The sequence below is a fragment of the Trypanosoma conorhini genome (genome assembly GCF_003719485.1).
Source record: "Trypanosoma conorhini strain 025E chromosome Unknown Tco_14.4_contig_00010, whole genome shotgun sequence".
Lineage (NCBI taxonomy): Eukaryota > Euglenozoa > Kinetoplastea > Trypanosomatida > Trypanosomatidae > Trypanosoma > Trypanosoma conorhini.
In genome coordinates this window covers 17112-31495 of record NW_021704097.1, presented here as the reverse complement: position 1 = coordinate 31495, position 14384 = coordinate 17112, and the positions used below count along the sequence as shown (strand labels likewise).

General features: G+C 56.8%; 7 protein-coding genes across 7 annotated transcripts, besides 10 other annotated features; all 7 read left to right on the top strand.

Moving 5' to 3' along the window:
• Position 1: part of a microsatellite that runs on past the window's edge.
• A 98-nt stretch (positions 2–99) lies between these two features.
• Positions 100–2628, top strand: Tco025E_00450 (Vacuolar protein sorting protein; the record flags this gene model as incomplete). The annotated part of the gene is made up of 1 exon (XM_029367392.1): positions 100–2628. The coding sequence occupies one exon, from the start codon at positions 100–102 to the stop codon at positions 2626–2628; it is 2529 nt and encodes an 842-aa protein (XP_029232465.1).
• A 460-nt stretch (positions 2629–3088) lies between these two features.
• Positions 3089–3119: a microsatellite.
• Positions 3120–3130: 11 nt separating this feature from the next.
• Tco025E_00449 (pyrimidine-specific ribonucleoside hydrolase) lies at positions 3131–4411 on the top strand (the record flags this gene model as incomplete). Its single annotated transcript, XM_029367391.1, has 1 exon — positions 3131–4411. One exon carries the CDS (start codon positions 3131–3133, stop codon positions 4409–4411), a length of 1281 nt encoding a protein of 426 aa, XP_029232464.1.
• Positions 4412–4952: 541 nt separating this feature from the next.
• Positions 4953–4985: a microsatellite.
• Positions 4986–5045: 60 nt separating this feature from the next.
• Positions 5046–5076: a microsatellite.
• A 13-nt stretch (positions 5077–5089) lies between these two features.
• Tco025E_00448 (mitotic cyclin) lies at positions 5090–6487 on the top strand (the record flags this gene model as incomplete). Its single annotated transcript, XM_029367390.1, has 1 exon — positions 5090–6487. The coding sequence occupies one exon, from the start codon at positions 5090–5092 to the stop codon at positions 6485–6487; it is 1398 nt and encodes a 465-aa protein (XP_029232463.1).
• Positions 6488–6770: 283 nt separating this feature from the next.
• Positions 6771–6794: a microsatellite.
• Positions 6795–6868: 74 nt separating this feature from the next.
• Positions 6869–6900: a microsatellite.
• Positions 6901–8188: 1288 nt separating this feature from the next.
• On the top strand, positions 8189–9103 carry Tco025E_00447 (putative C-1-tetrahydrofolate synthase, cytoplasmic; the record flags this gene model as incomplete). The annotated part of the gene is made up of 1 exon (XM_029367389.1): positions 8189–9103. The coding sequence occupies one exon, from the start codon at positions 8189–8191 to the stop codon at positions 9101–9103; it is 915 nt and encodes a 304-aa protein (XP_029232462.1).
• Positions 9104–9310: 207 nt separating this feature from the next.
• Positions 9311–9350: a microsatellite.
• A 217-nt stretch (positions 9351–9567) lies between these two features.
• Positions 9568–9597: a microsatellite.
• Positions 9598–9616: 19 nt separating this feature from the next.
• Positions 9617–9701: a sequence feature (A-rich).
• Positions 9702–9769: 68 nt separating this feature from the next.
• Tco025E_00446 (6-phosphofructo-2-kinase/fructose-2,6-biphosphatase-1-like protein) lies at positions 9770–11746 on the top strand (the record flags this gene model as incomplete). Its single annotated transcript, XM_029367388.1, has 1 exon — positions 9770–11746. The coding sequence occupies one exon, from the start codon at positions 9770–9772 to the stop codon at positions 11744–11746; it is 1977 nt and encodes a 658-aa protein (XP_029232461.1).
• Positions 11747–11885: 139 nt separating this feature from the next.
• Positions 11886–11968: a microsatellite.
• A 303-nt stretch (positions 11969–12271) lies between these two features.
• Positions 12272–13234, top strand: Tco025E_00445 (uncharacterized protein; the record flags this gene model as incomplete). Its single annotated transcript, XM_029367387.1, has 1 exon — positions 12272–13234. One exon carries the CDS (start codon positions 12272–12274, stop codon positions 13232–13234), a length of 963 nt encoding a protein of 320 aa, XP_029232460.1.
• Positions 13235–13683: 449 nt separating this feature from the next.
• On the top strand, positions 13684–14280 carry Tco025E_00444 (uncharacterized protein; the record flags this gene model as incomplete). The annotated part of the gene is made up of 1 exon (XM_029367386.1): positions 13684–14280. One exon carries the CDS (start codon positions 13684–13686, stop codon positions 14278–14280), a length of 597 nt encoding a protein of 198 aa, XP_029232459.1.
• Between the last annotated feature and the right edge of the window lie 104 nt (positions 14281–14384).

Genomic DNA, 14384 nt, shown 5'->3' with positions numbered 1-14384 from the left:
CGCTTTGCCGTTTTTCTCGGCGCCTGGGTGCGTGCCGCAACGCATGCGCAGCGCTGGTGGTGGTGGTGGGGGGATGAGTTTGCCTGCAGATTGCGGACGATGGCGACGATATTTACGAAGGAGGAGTTGGAGGACTTGGCGTGCGTGGACCTCGACGACGACTTTCTGGAGCGGAGTGTGCGCAGTCAGACGTTTGACGCGGAGCTAAGCCGCCGGGTGGCCCAATCGGCGTGTGCGGACTTTGTCCAGACTTTCCTTGGCGACGACGCGGTGCCCTCGCTGCACCTGCATATGCAGGAGTGCGACGGCGCCCTTGCCGGGATTGAGCGCGTGCTGGAGCGCTTCATTGTCAACCTGGAGTCGATTCAGCACGACATTGGCGACGTGCGTGAGCGGCTGAAGCGGATTGGGCTCAGCCTCACCAACAGGAGGAAGGTGGAGCGGGCGGTGTGGGGTGTTGTGTCGCGCCTCATCGTGCCCCCCGAGGTAGTGCGCATTATTGTCTACTGCAACGACGAGGAGCTCGGCCCGCAGTTAAAGCTTAGCCTGCAGCAGCTGCTGATGTTCCTGCGCTACCGCAAGGAGGGAAGCTGCCGGGTTGAGTTGGGCGCCGCGACGCGGATTTCCCTTGCCGCGTGCAAGATGTACGCCGAGCAGACGGAGGTGCTTGACCGTCTCACTGTTCACGCTTGCGTGAAGACGAAGCGGTTTCTCTCCAGGAAGTTGGCGTACCTTAACGTGAAGAACACCAATGTGTACATTCAACAAGAGCATGTCTTAAAGCCCTACGCGTTTTATGTGCATTTCCTTCGCTCCGCCGCCTCCCTCCTGCGTCGCCAGCAGGGAGGTGGCGAGGCCGACCGCGAAGCGACGGAGCTTCTGCCTTTTCGTATAGCCAAGACTTTGTATGATGAGCTGCGTGGTGAGTATTGTGCGATCATGTCGCAGTTGTACCTGGACCGCTTCCGGCACTATGTCATGGCGCTGAATGCGACGGAGAAATCCACGCAAACCGTGTACGCCGGCGCCGCGCAGGTCGCGTATGTTCTGCCTTTGCTCATTGAGTCGCAGGAGGCGACACCGGCGTCCACGTTTGCATTGGGCGAACGGGCGGGCATCCTGAACCAGGTGCTCGCCCCGCCCTTGGTGCCCCTGGTGGAGCGCGCAAAGCAGCGGTTGCACTTCTACGAAGAGACATTTCGCTCGCTGAATATGCTGTTGTGCGACGCCGTGACACATGAGTTTCTCTTCACATTTACGTTCTTTGCTGGTGAGATGCCCGTCTTTGTGGACGTCTTTAAACCCACCATTCAGTTCCTTGTGGACTACGTGGCGGAGGTGCTGCTGGGCCAAAACGGTGGCTGCGTGCGACGTCTGATGCGTGATAACTTTCCACAGGCGTCCGTCAACCCGAATTGCCGCTACGACTGCTACGGTCTGCTGCTGCTTGTTCGCCTCTGTCATGACTTTCGCTCGCTGATGAAGAATGTACGGCGGCTCAGCTGCCTCGAAGGCTTCTACGACTCCCTGCTGCTACTCTTCTGGCCAGCGTTCCAGCGGACGTATGAGCGACAGATGCTTTCGCTGCGGTCGGCGGACGTCGTGAGCCTCTCGCGTGTTATTTTGCGTTCGCCGGGTGGCCACGCTTGTGGGTGGGTGAAATGTGTCCATCCACTGAGCCAACACTATGCGGGGTTTGTCCTCTCTCTCGTGACGATTAGCGCCGGCTGCGGCTTCGAGGCGACCACTGACGACGACGACGACGACGGCGGCGGCGGACCAGCGCGCTCGTTTAGCTCGGTGGATGGCGTGGGTGGGGCCGCCGCGAAGGCCCGCCCCGCGCAAGAGATGAATTTTTCCGAACTGCGGCGTCTCGCGTGGCGCGTCATTGAGGCGGAGCGTGCGTCTGACGCGGCGGACAGCGCCTCCCGCTTTGCGGTGCTGACCGGAAATCTCGCCTTTATGCGGGTGGAGATTCTGCGCCTGCTGCGGGAGATGGGGCAACACGTGGCTGCGAGTGACCCGAAGCACCCGGAGACCCATGAGGTGCGCATTCTTGCCTTCCTACTGAACAACGTTCGCGCCATCCTGCGTCCGTGGAGCGAGTTTCTTGCGGACAACAGCTCTCCCTCGCTGGAGGAGGACTATCGAGTGCTGGGAGAACTCGAGCGGGTACACAAAAGTGGCTTTGTGGACGCGCTGCTGCGGATGCACTTCCCGCTCCTCTACCAGGTCGCGCGGCAGGAGGAGGACTTCGCGGAGAAGCACCCGGAGAAGTTGTTGGAGGCCGCGGACGCCTTCACGCGGAATTGGAAGCGTGAACTTGACGACGGCTGCGGGGCGGTGCGCGCGATGATTGCGGACCCTGTGCACGAGGGGGAGCTGCTGGCGCAAGTCTGCATGGAGGTGCTGCTGTGCAACACGCGTCTGCACGGCTGCGTGTCGCGGGTGTTGATGGCGGCAGCCGCCCCTTCCCCCGCCGCTGCCTCGGACGCGGAAGGCGTTAGCCGCCCCATTCGCTCCTTTATTGTAACAAACCAGCAGATGCTGCAGCACATGCGAACACTTGCAACGATGCCGGAGGACGAGGAGGAAGTGGTGACGCGTACGACGGCCGGAGCGGGGTAGGCTTCCCGCGCTGCACGACTCCTCCTGCGTGGCCCTCTCGCCTCTGCACCGGAGCACGTTACCGCCGGAAGAGAATATACACCCACAACGAGGTGTAGGAAATAGGGAGGCGAAGTAATGTGTACCATTATTTACTATTTTTGTGTCTGGCGTGGTGGTTGTTTTCGCTGCTTGGGCGCTGTTATGTCGGATGGCTGGTGCGTGTTGGGTCCCGCATCTCTCTCTGACTCGTTTTATCTTGGGCTCCTCATTCTTCTTCCTATTCGCGCGGGCGGGTGCCGTAGGAGGCCTTACAGCCTTTGTTTCTGAGATTGTGTGTGTGCGTGCGTGCGTCTGCCTTGTTGGTTGCTAGGGGCGGGGGTGAGGCCGCGGCTGCAGGAGGCGTACGCCTTGCACTTCAACGTGTTGTGAACGGCCCTCGAGAAGTCGCAGTAGCGCCGTTGTTGCACCGCGCAAGCGGCAAAACCAACAACAACAACAAAAAAAAACAAAGAACGCTCTCATGGCTCAGTTGCAGCAGTGGCAGACGCGGTGGAAGGAGTTGCCGCAGCCGCGCAAAATTAAAGCCCTGCGGCTAGTCGTCTTCGGCTGCTACGCCCTCGCACTGCTGTTTTTGGTGATCTACGCCTTTGGGGGAACGAAGAGGCGGGTTCGCGAGCCTGCGCGAGTGGTGGTGTTTATGGAAACCACGCCGGGGGCCCTCATGGCTCTGCGCTACCTTGCGAAGCGCGCGGATGTCTCGATTGCCATGATTGTGCTTACGGTGAATGCGTGGGGCGTCAACCTCAACGCCGCCTACGACAACACCGTCGCGTTTCTCGCCATGTTAAAGGCGGAGTCGGCCTTGAGGTACGAGGTCCCGGTGTACTACGGCAGCAGTGTGGCGCAGGTGAACGCCGGATTTAACGACGCGATTATGTTCCCTGACGATGGCAGCACGGCGCCCAACACAACCGCCTGTACCTACCGCCGTGTCATTAGGCCGGGGCTTTCGTTGGCGGCCGACGCCCTCTTCGGTGCGTCTGAGTTGCTCGATGGGGTCACTCTTTCCGCCCCCGGGAGTGGCCACGGCGGTGGCGGTGGACTTAGTGGACAGTACGAGTTTTTCGGCGCCCCGCTGGCGAGCTATTTGTCAGACCACGCCGCCTCGTTTTTGGTGCTCGGACCCGCGACGGACGCGGCGGCGTTTCTGCAACAGCAGCCTCCGAAGCTCTGTGCGAAGGTGCATCATATTTTTTTCGCCGCCGGTGCTATCAAGTCTGGGGGCAACACGCGTCTGGTGTATCCACCAAACTGGCGCTCGGAGCAACACGCCTTCTTTGACCCCCTCGCGGCAAACTATATAGTGAGCGGCGCCCACGGCCGGCCGGTGGATCTGCTGCCATCGGACGCCTTTCCGCAGTGGCCGAATTCCGTGTATGCGTCCCTCATCACCTCGCGTGCCTACCCATCGCCGGCGTCGTCGTCGTCGGTGGACGCCTCTGCACAGGTGGTGGCGCGCGCGTTCATTGGCCACGCCAAGCAGTTTGGCATAGAAAAGCTGATGCCTGTTGAGGTGTTGGCGGCGCCGTACTTTGCTGATGCCATGACACGAGGCGATGCAACCGTCGCCGCGATGCCGGTGCTGGTCGCGAATGGCGTCGCTATGTCTACGGACGGCCTCATTGGCGCGCCAAGCAGCGAGCAGCCGCAGAAAAATGCCTTCAAAGTCAATGTCGTTTTGCGCGTCAAGGAGGAAACCTTCTGGCCACGCCTAGAGGCCGTGGACAGGCTGAGGGGTTAGCAGCAGAGGGGGCACTTCACCCCCGCCTTGGTTTTTTCTTTGCTTCCGCTTTTATTGTCGTGGTGCAATGAATATGTTGATGTTTTTTTTTTGCCGCTCAGGAATGACCGCCGCCTAATTTTCCCTTTTGCGCACGGTGTGCGTCCGTCGCTCGTGGAGTATATGCACGCGCTCCTCAATGGGTGCCACGCCGCGCGGATGGATTATTGGCTGCGGGTGTCTGCCCCGTGCTTTGCGTCTCCATTTTCTCGCCGTCCCGCCTTTGCGCTGCTGCTGGTTTTTCTCCACGGGCGTCTGTGCGGGTGTGTGCGTGTGCGGCAACGCACTCCAGCAACGCCAGCAGTGGCTGGCGCGGTAGAAGACAAAACCCACGGCGCTCTGTGCCTCTTGCGCATCACTCCTCTCAGCTGGAGGCCGGAGAGTCGACGAACACGCCCTCTGCCGAGTCAAGGCCATTGCTGCTTCTCGTCCCTCTGCGTGTCTGCGCGTAGTTTGTTTCCCTGGAAGTGAGGCTGCCGAAGGAGAATAACAGAAGGAAGAGAAAAACGCAAAAAAAAAAATAATAAATAAAAAACGTTTTTTGTAAACGAAGCCATATATCACTTACTTGCATCGACACATTTTACATATACACAAAAGAGACGAAAACGAAAAAGAAAAAAAAAGATAGAGTGATAGATGAACTTTAACAGTAACGACGGCAGCCACAGCCTTCAACTCATAGACATCAACCAGGGGCACTTTAAGCGCGACACAACATCCCAGTTTTCGCGAGCGCAGCCGGTGCCAAGCAACAAAGCGGGGCCACTGTCGGTACTCCCAACGGAGGGCGGCACCGAGGCTATTTTTGCCAAACTGAGTTACGACGAGTTGCGAATTTGTTTGCAAGAGGCGTTGTCGCGTGTTGAGCTTTTATGCAGCAACAGTACGGAGGAGCGTCTCCAGCTCCTTCAGAATGAGTTTTCACGTCTCATTGCCGCCTCCTCCGACGAGACCAAACGGGTGTTGAGGGTCATTCGTAGCGACACCCCATTGAGCTACCGTGTGTTGGAAGTCCTGCGCCTGCGACGCCGTGAACTCTGCACGGGATTTGAATATAGCCTGGGTGACCTTCAAGAATGGCTCTCGCTTGCAGTGCTGCTGGGTGAGCCGGACGCGTTTCAGTTTGCGAAGCAGTACATACAGTGGTTAGGCCCATGCTCGCGGAAGGAGTTGGAGGACGTTTTCTCTGTGAATGCATCCAATGTGGAATCTCTCTGGCCTGCGCTGCTTGGTGTGCGTGCGCCCGTAGATTATTTGGTTTCCTTTGACTTCCGCTACTACAGCCTCATGTTGGACGATTTGATTGCCGTTGCAGACGAGCCGCCGCAGGCGGCGTCTATTCAGTCGCTGCAAAGTGAGATGACGCTTTCGACGCGTGAGGTTCTCGCGCAGTGGCTGCTGAATTTCACCGTGGCGTTGAAGTTACGGTTGGAAACATTCTTTCTTGCGGTGGCGATGGTGGACCTTTACCTGTGCAGGGTGCCGGTACGGCGTGAGCGGCTGCACCTTTTGGGTTCTGCCGCCCTCTTGCTGGCCTCAAAGCAGGAGGAGATTTTTCCAGCGCCACTTCAGACGTTGGTGCGCCACGGCAATGGCCGTTTCACGTTGGACACGCTGGTCGTGACGGAGTGCAAACTGTTTCAACACATTGGCTTTGACGTGGTGATTCCAACGCTGAGTGCGGTGGGGATGGGACTTTTTATGCCGCAGGACCCCCCTCCGTGTGAGGCGCAGCGCAGCTGCCTTCTGTACATCCTTGCCACCCTGGCTATTCGTACCCACTATCGACAGTACAGACTCTCCTCACTTGCCGCCGCGGCCGTGTATTTGAGTCGTGTGTGCTTCAACATTCCAACTGGGCGCGCGTGCGAGGAGGTGGTGCCGCTGCTTCCCCTCATCGAGGCTGACTTGAGCCGCAACTCGGCCGTAGGAGCCGGCAGCATCCATGATATTTTTTCTAAAACCACCTACCACAATGTCAGTCGGCTGCCACTCTCCGAGATGATAAGAGCTGGGCTGCAAGAGGCCAAATAAAAGGGGCCCGTATAGAAAGAGGTGGGGGCTGGAGGGAGGAAAGGCGCTTTGGTGCAGGTGGCGGTGCCTCTGGGGAGTCGGATGTGTGCGTGAAGGGGGCAGGACGGCAACAGGGTGGCGAAAAAAAAAATGGAAGTGAGAGTGAGCCTCAGATGAGGGAGTTGTTGCCACGGACCATCTCTTTTGGCCCAGTCAGTGCATTCGCAACTTGATGTGGTGGCATGTGTCTCTCGTGTAGAGCCCGCCACGGTTTTCGTCGTCATCCCTCCGTTAAGCAAAGCGGCACACACACACACACACGCACACAGAGAGGGGGAGAGAGAGAGACATTCGCTTGCTCCCTCCTCTGATGTCTCTACCGTTTCCCACCATTTTTTTATATGTGTGTTGAGTGCGTGTCCATGTGTGTGTGTCGCTTTTGCTATTCTTTGTTTCTTCGTTTTTTTCTAAACTTAGATCCACGTAAGTGCCGTGCACGCGGCGCCAACGACTGCTGCTGCTGCTTTCCATTTCTCCCTCTACCGCTTTTGGTGAAGATGAGTGTACGTGGCCGCATGATTGTCAGCAACCGGTGTGCTTACGCTGAGTACATAGATGCTTGTTTGCATGCTTAAAAAAAAATAATACGCCCCCCTCCCCTAATTACTTATTAATTTCTCGCGCACTGGATGCCGCACCACCGCCTTCACCGAATGTTGCCTGTCCCTCGTGCTTTTTTTTGTCGGCGGTTGTTCTTCGCTTAGGAACTGTGAAGTGGCGGGGCGTGATGTGGTGCGTGTGGTTTTTTTTCTTCCTGTTTAATTCCTGAACTTGATTTGCACGTCTGCATCTACCTGCACGTCCCCTCAAGGACTGTCTCCGGTTGTGCTTCCAGGGATGTGTTGGCACGCAGAAAAGATGCGTTTGCGTGGCATGCGCCTTGCCGTTTACGTTGATGCACGCGCGCCTCTAAGCGTGAGTTTGTTAAATGCCTGCATGTTTGTAGCTGTGTGTGTGTGTATCATAAGCGTTTTGGGGCGTGGCTTCCTCCTCGTTGTTGTGCATTAGAGGCAGCAGCGGTCATCACCGCTGCCTGAGGTCGGAGAAAATACTCTCCACACGCTTTTCTTTGGCACCATCCCCATCAATCAGAAGGGAACAAAAGAGTGTCAAGCGTGGGCACGCAGGGGGTAGCCACACTCAAACTCCTCGTCCGTTTTCTTTTTTTTTGATGTTGCGTGTTTTTTATTGTTCTTCTTTTCATCCGTATGGGTGGGGTTTTGATTCTGTTCTTCCCGTCAGGCATCTGTACATGTCATTGTGTACATGCATTTTAGAGGCACTACATATGTAGAGGAAGTTGGGGGCTGTTGACTTCCCTTTCCCTTCTTCCCCGTGTGACTCTCATTCCCGGGATGGGTGTGTGTTTGTGTGTTTTTGTTTAGTGCTTATACTTCCGCTTCGTTTCCGGTTTGCCCGCGTCGAGTCTTCGCCCAAGCGACCAGGGCATCTTCTGTGTGCTTCTTCTGCGGGGAGCCCTGGTGGAGGCAAGTGAGCTAGATTGTGAGGTGCGCAGCCAACGGGGCGCGCTTGCAGCTCGCCGCGAGAGCCAAGCGCATATATACACATACATTTCTATAGCCCGACACGCGCGACTGCGCGTTGCTGCGGCTCTCGTGCCGCCGCGCCCGCTCCTCTTTGCCCCCCGCGCGGGGCGGTCGCATGCTGGGGACCGTAGTGATTGACGGCAGGGCGATTGCCGCGGCGGTGCGGGGGGAGGTAAAGGCGGAGGTGGATGCACTTTGGGCGAGGTACGGCAAACGGCCGGGGTTCGCGGCCATCATTTGCGGCGAGAGAGGGGATTCCCAGACGTACGTGCGGCTGAAGAAGGCGGCGGCGGAGGAGTGCGGGTTTGCCACCTTCGACGCCCACCTCCCTGGGGACGCGACGGAGAAGGAACTCCAAGCGGAGGTTGAGAAATTCAACAATAACGCGGACTGCCACGGCATTTTGGTGCAGCTGCCGCTTCCAGGCCATATCAATCAAAACGCCGTGCTGGAGATGATTGCTCCCGAGAAGGACGTCGATGCGCTGCTTCCCGTCAACGTGGGGCTGTTGCACTTCAAGGGGCGCGAGCCGCCCTTTTTACCGTGCACTGCCGCCGCCGTGATTGAGCTACTCAGGCAGAGTGACGTGGCTATCGCGGGGAAACGCGCGGTGGTGCTTGGGCACAGCAACATTGTGGGTGCCCCGGTTGCCGCACTACTCACGGCAAACAACGCGACTGTTACGATCGTCCACTCCGCTACGCCGCTTGCGGACCTGATAGACATCGTCAAGTCGTCTGCTATCGTTGTGGCGGCCATGGGGAGGCCGGCGTTTGTGCGCGGCGAGTGGATCAGGGAGGGCGCCGCAGTGATCGATGTGGGCACGACCCCCGTGGACGATCCCACGAGGAAGGCAGGGTTCAGGCTCGTCGGAGACGTCTGCTTTGAGGAGGCGAAGGGGCGTGCCGGCTGGATCACCCCCGTGCCTGGCGGCGTTGGCCCCATGACGATTGTCATGCTGCTGAAGAACACACTCGCAGGCTTCAGGCGGAGCCTTTTCGCCCACCTGCGGGGTGACGGACAGAAGTGACGGCGAACGTGCGGTCGGCAGGGCCCTCCCCTTTACCCCGCAAGCAAACAACCCGAAGAGAGGGGGTTGCCGTTCCTCTCTCGGAGCTTGTCGCCTTTTCGGTGAGACACTCCGGCGAGGAACGGCAACTCCGTGTGATTGGGAACCAAGTGTGCCCAGTGCTACAAGGTGTGCGCACACACGTATGAACCACAAATATATTAGCCTTTGTTTGCTTTCGTTGTTTTTGTTGTTGTTGTTGTTTTTGCCGGGGCAACTGTGGGCGATGAGGGGAAGTTGCGCGTGTGTTTGGCGGTAATTTTTGACTGCCTTGTTTTCTACGCACCTCTACATATACGTGGAGGTGCGTTGCTCTATGGAGGTGTTTGCTGTTGTTGGTGGCCGGCGAGTTGAGGGCCGGCGACGAAGGAAACAAAGCGGTAGACGGAGAGGGCGCTGCCGTGATCCTTGAACGGGCCATGGCGCACACATTAAACACACACACACACACAACAGTAAAAATAATTTGTGCCACTTTGTTTTTATTCCTTGTCCTCTGCGTTACTCAGTTTCTTCTTCTTCTTTGCTTCGTTTTGTTTTCTCTTTTTTTTGTTTGTTTATATTGCTGCTCTGGAGACGCGGCACTTCGTTGTGGCAGTAGCATTTCGCCCCTGAGCACCAGCGACGATGCCCGAGACGTCGTCGGCGTCAGCGAGGCGCGGAAATGGAGAACCAAAGGCAAGGCCCAGCACCTTTGCGCGGATGGCGACCATTCAGGAAGAAATTGTACAGATAGAACGTCGTTTGTCCTCTCTACGGGCCACAGGGAACGCGGAGGAGTCGATGGGTGAAGCAGACCCTCAGGAGGACATTGATCCCTCCGTGGCGCACATGCTTTCTGTTGAGCTCTGCCAACTGGCTGCGAACGGCGACAGTGTGGGGGTGCGCATACTACTTAACTGCGGCGCCGACACGGACTGCAGGGACTACGACGAGCAGACGCCACTGCACATTGCTAGCGCCTTGGGCCACGTACAGGTAGTTCGACTGCTGCTTGACTTTGGCGCGGATCCTGCACTCTTGGACAAGGGCGAGAAGACGCCGTTGAAGCTGGCGGAGGAAAATCACCACAACGACGTGGTGCAGCTCCTCCTGAAGCACTCTGAGGTCCACCGTCAGGAGATGGACGCCTGCAGCAAGTCGGATAGTTCTCTCCTTGATAGTCCCCTCACATACGGGCATCGGGACTTTTCCCAGGTTCCACAGCCAATGATGGGAACTCTTATTGTCATCATGGTGGGCCTTCCTTTGCGGGGCAAGACGTTTATCGCTAAGCAGATTCAGCGTTACTTTCAATGGAATGGGCTACCAAGCCTGATTTTTACCCGCTCCAGCTATGAAGGTAAGCTTGCGGAGGAAAGCGTCTCTGCATGCACCGCACTGAGTGCAGCGGAGGTGGAGTCGCGTGTTGCCGCAGCCCTCGCAAACGACATGACACAATTTATAGTTGAAACCGACGGTGTGGCGGTGTTGGACGACACAAACTGCAGTCCGTCGACTCGGCGGGCGTTGATGGGGGCAATTAAAGAAACGGGTCGCATTCGGCCGAACCGCGTCGTGTTCGTGGAGGTTGTGAACAATAATCCGGAGATCACGGAGTCAAATGTGAATCACTTGAAGGAAATGAATCCGGAGACGCCGGATACTTTCGTCGAGGACTACTACGCAAAGATTGAGCAGCTGAAAACGGTGTACAAATCCCTGAGTCCCACCGCCGACAAGGACCTCACATACATCCGCATCGAGGACCAGGTAACGTACGCGCTCAACAACATCTCTGGCTGGATGCCTTCACGACTTTTCTACATGCTGCATAACTTATGCCACGCCCCTGGCAACCTTTACCTCACGCGGGCAGGGGAATATGTGGACTTGGTTGCTGGTCGGATAGGTGGAAATTCGCGGCTGACAGAGCGTGGGCAGGCGTACAGCGAAGCACTTTTTGAATACTTTCAACGGGAGGTTCAGATGAATAAGTTTACGGTTATGAGTAGTTGTTCGATTCGCTGCACCGAAACAGTGCAGCACTTTGAAGAGCAGAGCGCGCTGCAACAGGGCGGCGCCGCGAGCGCACGCAGCGAAGCTGTGAAACTGAATTGTCGCGTGGCATACCTTCCCACCCTTGACAACGTGAATCATGGGGACTGCGACGGACAGCTTTTTTCCGACGTCCGCAGGACAATGCCAGGCACACTGCAGCAAATGCAGGCAGACCCCTACCACACCGCATGGCCCAACGGCGAGTGTGTGCACCAGCTTTACAACGCCCGTCTTGAGCCGCACATTCACGACCTTCAAGCCAGCACCGAGCCCGTTCTCGTGGTCTCGCACCTTGTGGTGCTGCAGGGCCTCTACTCCTACTTTGTTTCCGAGAATGACAGGTTTGTGGCCCCGCAAAACGCCTACCAAATCGAAATTCCCCTAGAGAGTGTCATTAAAATTCGCCGTGTGGGAGTCAACCGCGTCGCGGATGTCATCGACCTCTCGAAGGAAGTGGACGAAATTGAACGGCGCCGCACCGGGAAGGTGACGAAGCCGACGAAGCGCGGCGAGCTGGACATTTTCTCCGACCCTGCGAAAAGGGCGTGGGAGGAGGTGCGGTGAGCAGGGGCACGACGAGGCGTGCCCCGCGGCGGGTGAATAATGAAGAAGACAGCGGGAGACACCCGGCGTGCACGGGAAGCAAGAGGCAAAGTGGCACAAAATGGAAATGGGCTAGCGAAAGCGAGAAACAGCTGAGGACAAAAAAAAAAAAACGAACCAAAAGTGAAAATGAAGTAGAATAAAAAATGAAAAGGGGAAAACAACAACAACAAAAAGAAAAAAGGATAAACGCTGTACATTTCTCGGTGGCGTAGATGGAAAGCTTTATTGACAACGAACAAACTGTGAGTGCAACAAAACTTCAGAAAACATAAACCGGGAGTAGCAGTGGAAATGGGACATGTGACGCCCGAACTGAGCCTTGGCCTAAGCTCTGACGGATACAACTTTTGGCCGAATTTGGGTTGCGTCGCCGGTGACGCTGTGAACGGCTCGCGCGCTTTTTGAATTTTCTTTCCCTCTTTTGATGTTGCTTCTACTTTGTGTTTTATTTTTACTATTACTACTCTTGATGCTATTGCCACTATGATTACTTTTTTGCACCCGCATCTTGGATTGCAGTTTTTAGAGCGGGTGAGTGTGCGTGTGTGTGCACAGGGCCGCCGGATGTCGCTCAAGGCGAAGATTGACGTGTTCCCCTTCGAGGCCTACCTGCTGCAAGATCCCTCTGTTATGAGTGTCATGCAGGCGGTGGTGCGGGGCACCAGTGCGAACACCAGCGCTAATAATAGTACTAGCATGAACGACGGCAGTGGCGCCGGTGGTGGCGCGGCGAATAAACGTCGTGACACTAGCGGCAATGCTCCTCAACCCGTGGAGCGGCGAATAAAGGCGCCGCTCGAAAAACTCATGAGCCTCAAGGCGCGCTGTCGCGAGGAGCAGTGCGTGCACTCGGTGGAGGGTGTTCTTCTTGTGCACGTCCACCACCACCCCCACATCCTGCTGCTGCGCCACAGCAACACAAAGTCGTCAACGCAGTCACGCGTGTTGCCGGCGTCGAACACAAACAACTTGGCGGTGTTTTGCTTGCCTGGTGGTCGCTGCAGGAAAGGTGAACCAGAGGAGGTGTGCCTGCTGCGGAAACTTGCTCGGGACTTGCTGAATGAGAAGGATAGTTCGACGGTGTCACGGGCAGCGGAGAACGAGCAGTCGGAGACGGTGGTTGAGGTTGGAGCCCCGCACAATGTGGTCGCCTCCGCGTCCTCCTTTCGCGTCGGCGAAGCACTTGCTCGGTGGTACAGGCCGCACTTTGACCCCTTCATGTACCCGTACGTCCCGGCGCATGTGGCAGAGAGCGATGTAAAAGAGGTGCGAACCGTGTTTCTCGTGCACCTTCCACCGCAGATGCTGCTAACGGTGGCGCAGCGTGACGTGGAGCTGGTTGCCGCGCCTCTGTTTGACCTGTACGAAAACGCCGCGAAGTATGGCCCGCTCATCGCCTCCATCCCAACACTTTTGTCGCGTGTAAACATCAATTACTGCAAGTAGACGCAAGCGGAGAAGCCAGGTGAGGTGGGGGAAAAGAAATGAGTCGCTGAACGAAATAATTTTGTTTGGGGGTGGCGTTGGCGTCGTTGCCGCTCTGCTGTGCCCATACCTGGCGGGTGCGGGGTTTTTATTATGTCGTGATCACATATTCCTTTTCGTTTTGTCGCAGCCTGACACTTGCGGCGCGCGCCTTTTTCTTCTTGCCGCTGCTGGTGTTGTTAATGATGCCTTCCGCTGCTGCTCCTCACTGTTTTGCACGTGGGTGTGGTTGCCGTTGCTCAACGGTGACTGTCGTGCGTGTTTGCGCCTAACTGCTTCCCCTGTCGTGCCCGCAGAGGACGCGGAGAGGGGCTGCCCCGCACGCGGTCAAGAAATTAGAAGCACAACCGAGCCAAAGTCGTCGTGAGGAACAAGCACACGCGCAAAGGAAGGGAAGTAGTCGTAGCATCATGGGGCAGCAGCCGTCTTTGAATTTTGCACTGCGCCAGCACATTTATAACCGGGACAACGAAGGCCTTACGGAGTTTCTCCGTTCCCACGAAGGAGAGCTCAGTGAGGCTTGCATGGATGAAGCCATCTACGTTGAGCTTATTGGGCGGCAGTGGGACTCTGACACAATTCACCGTTTTGCCAAGTTCGCCAACGACAAGCAGCTGGCGGTGCTTATAGCCACCGCCATACTTCAGAGTCATGTGGTGCCGCTTGCCCCTCTCTTCGGGCTGATGCGGGATCGCGAGCGGACCATTGAGCAGTGTCATCTCAAACACCTCTTTTTGATTGCCTGCGAGCGGGAGAACGTGGACGCCGTGCGTGCCTTCATCGCCAATAGATGCTTTGACCCGTCGGATCGACGTCCTGTTCGGGCTGTGTTGCGTGCACAACTGAGTAAGTCGGTTGTGAATGAGGAGCTGGTGAAACTGGTTCTGGCGGCACATCCGCTGCAGACAGACAACGTTGAATACATCCGCAATAATTGCCTTGCTGCCGCCAAAAGTGACCAAGTTCGCAAGGCTGTGGATGATTTCCTATTCAACTACATACCTTGAGGCAGATATGAGAGGTGCACTACGGATATTTGTTCTGGTTTAACGCAAATGCAGCTCTAACATTGTTTTTTTTTGCACTATCTTTCCTCCTTTTCCTCTCTCTC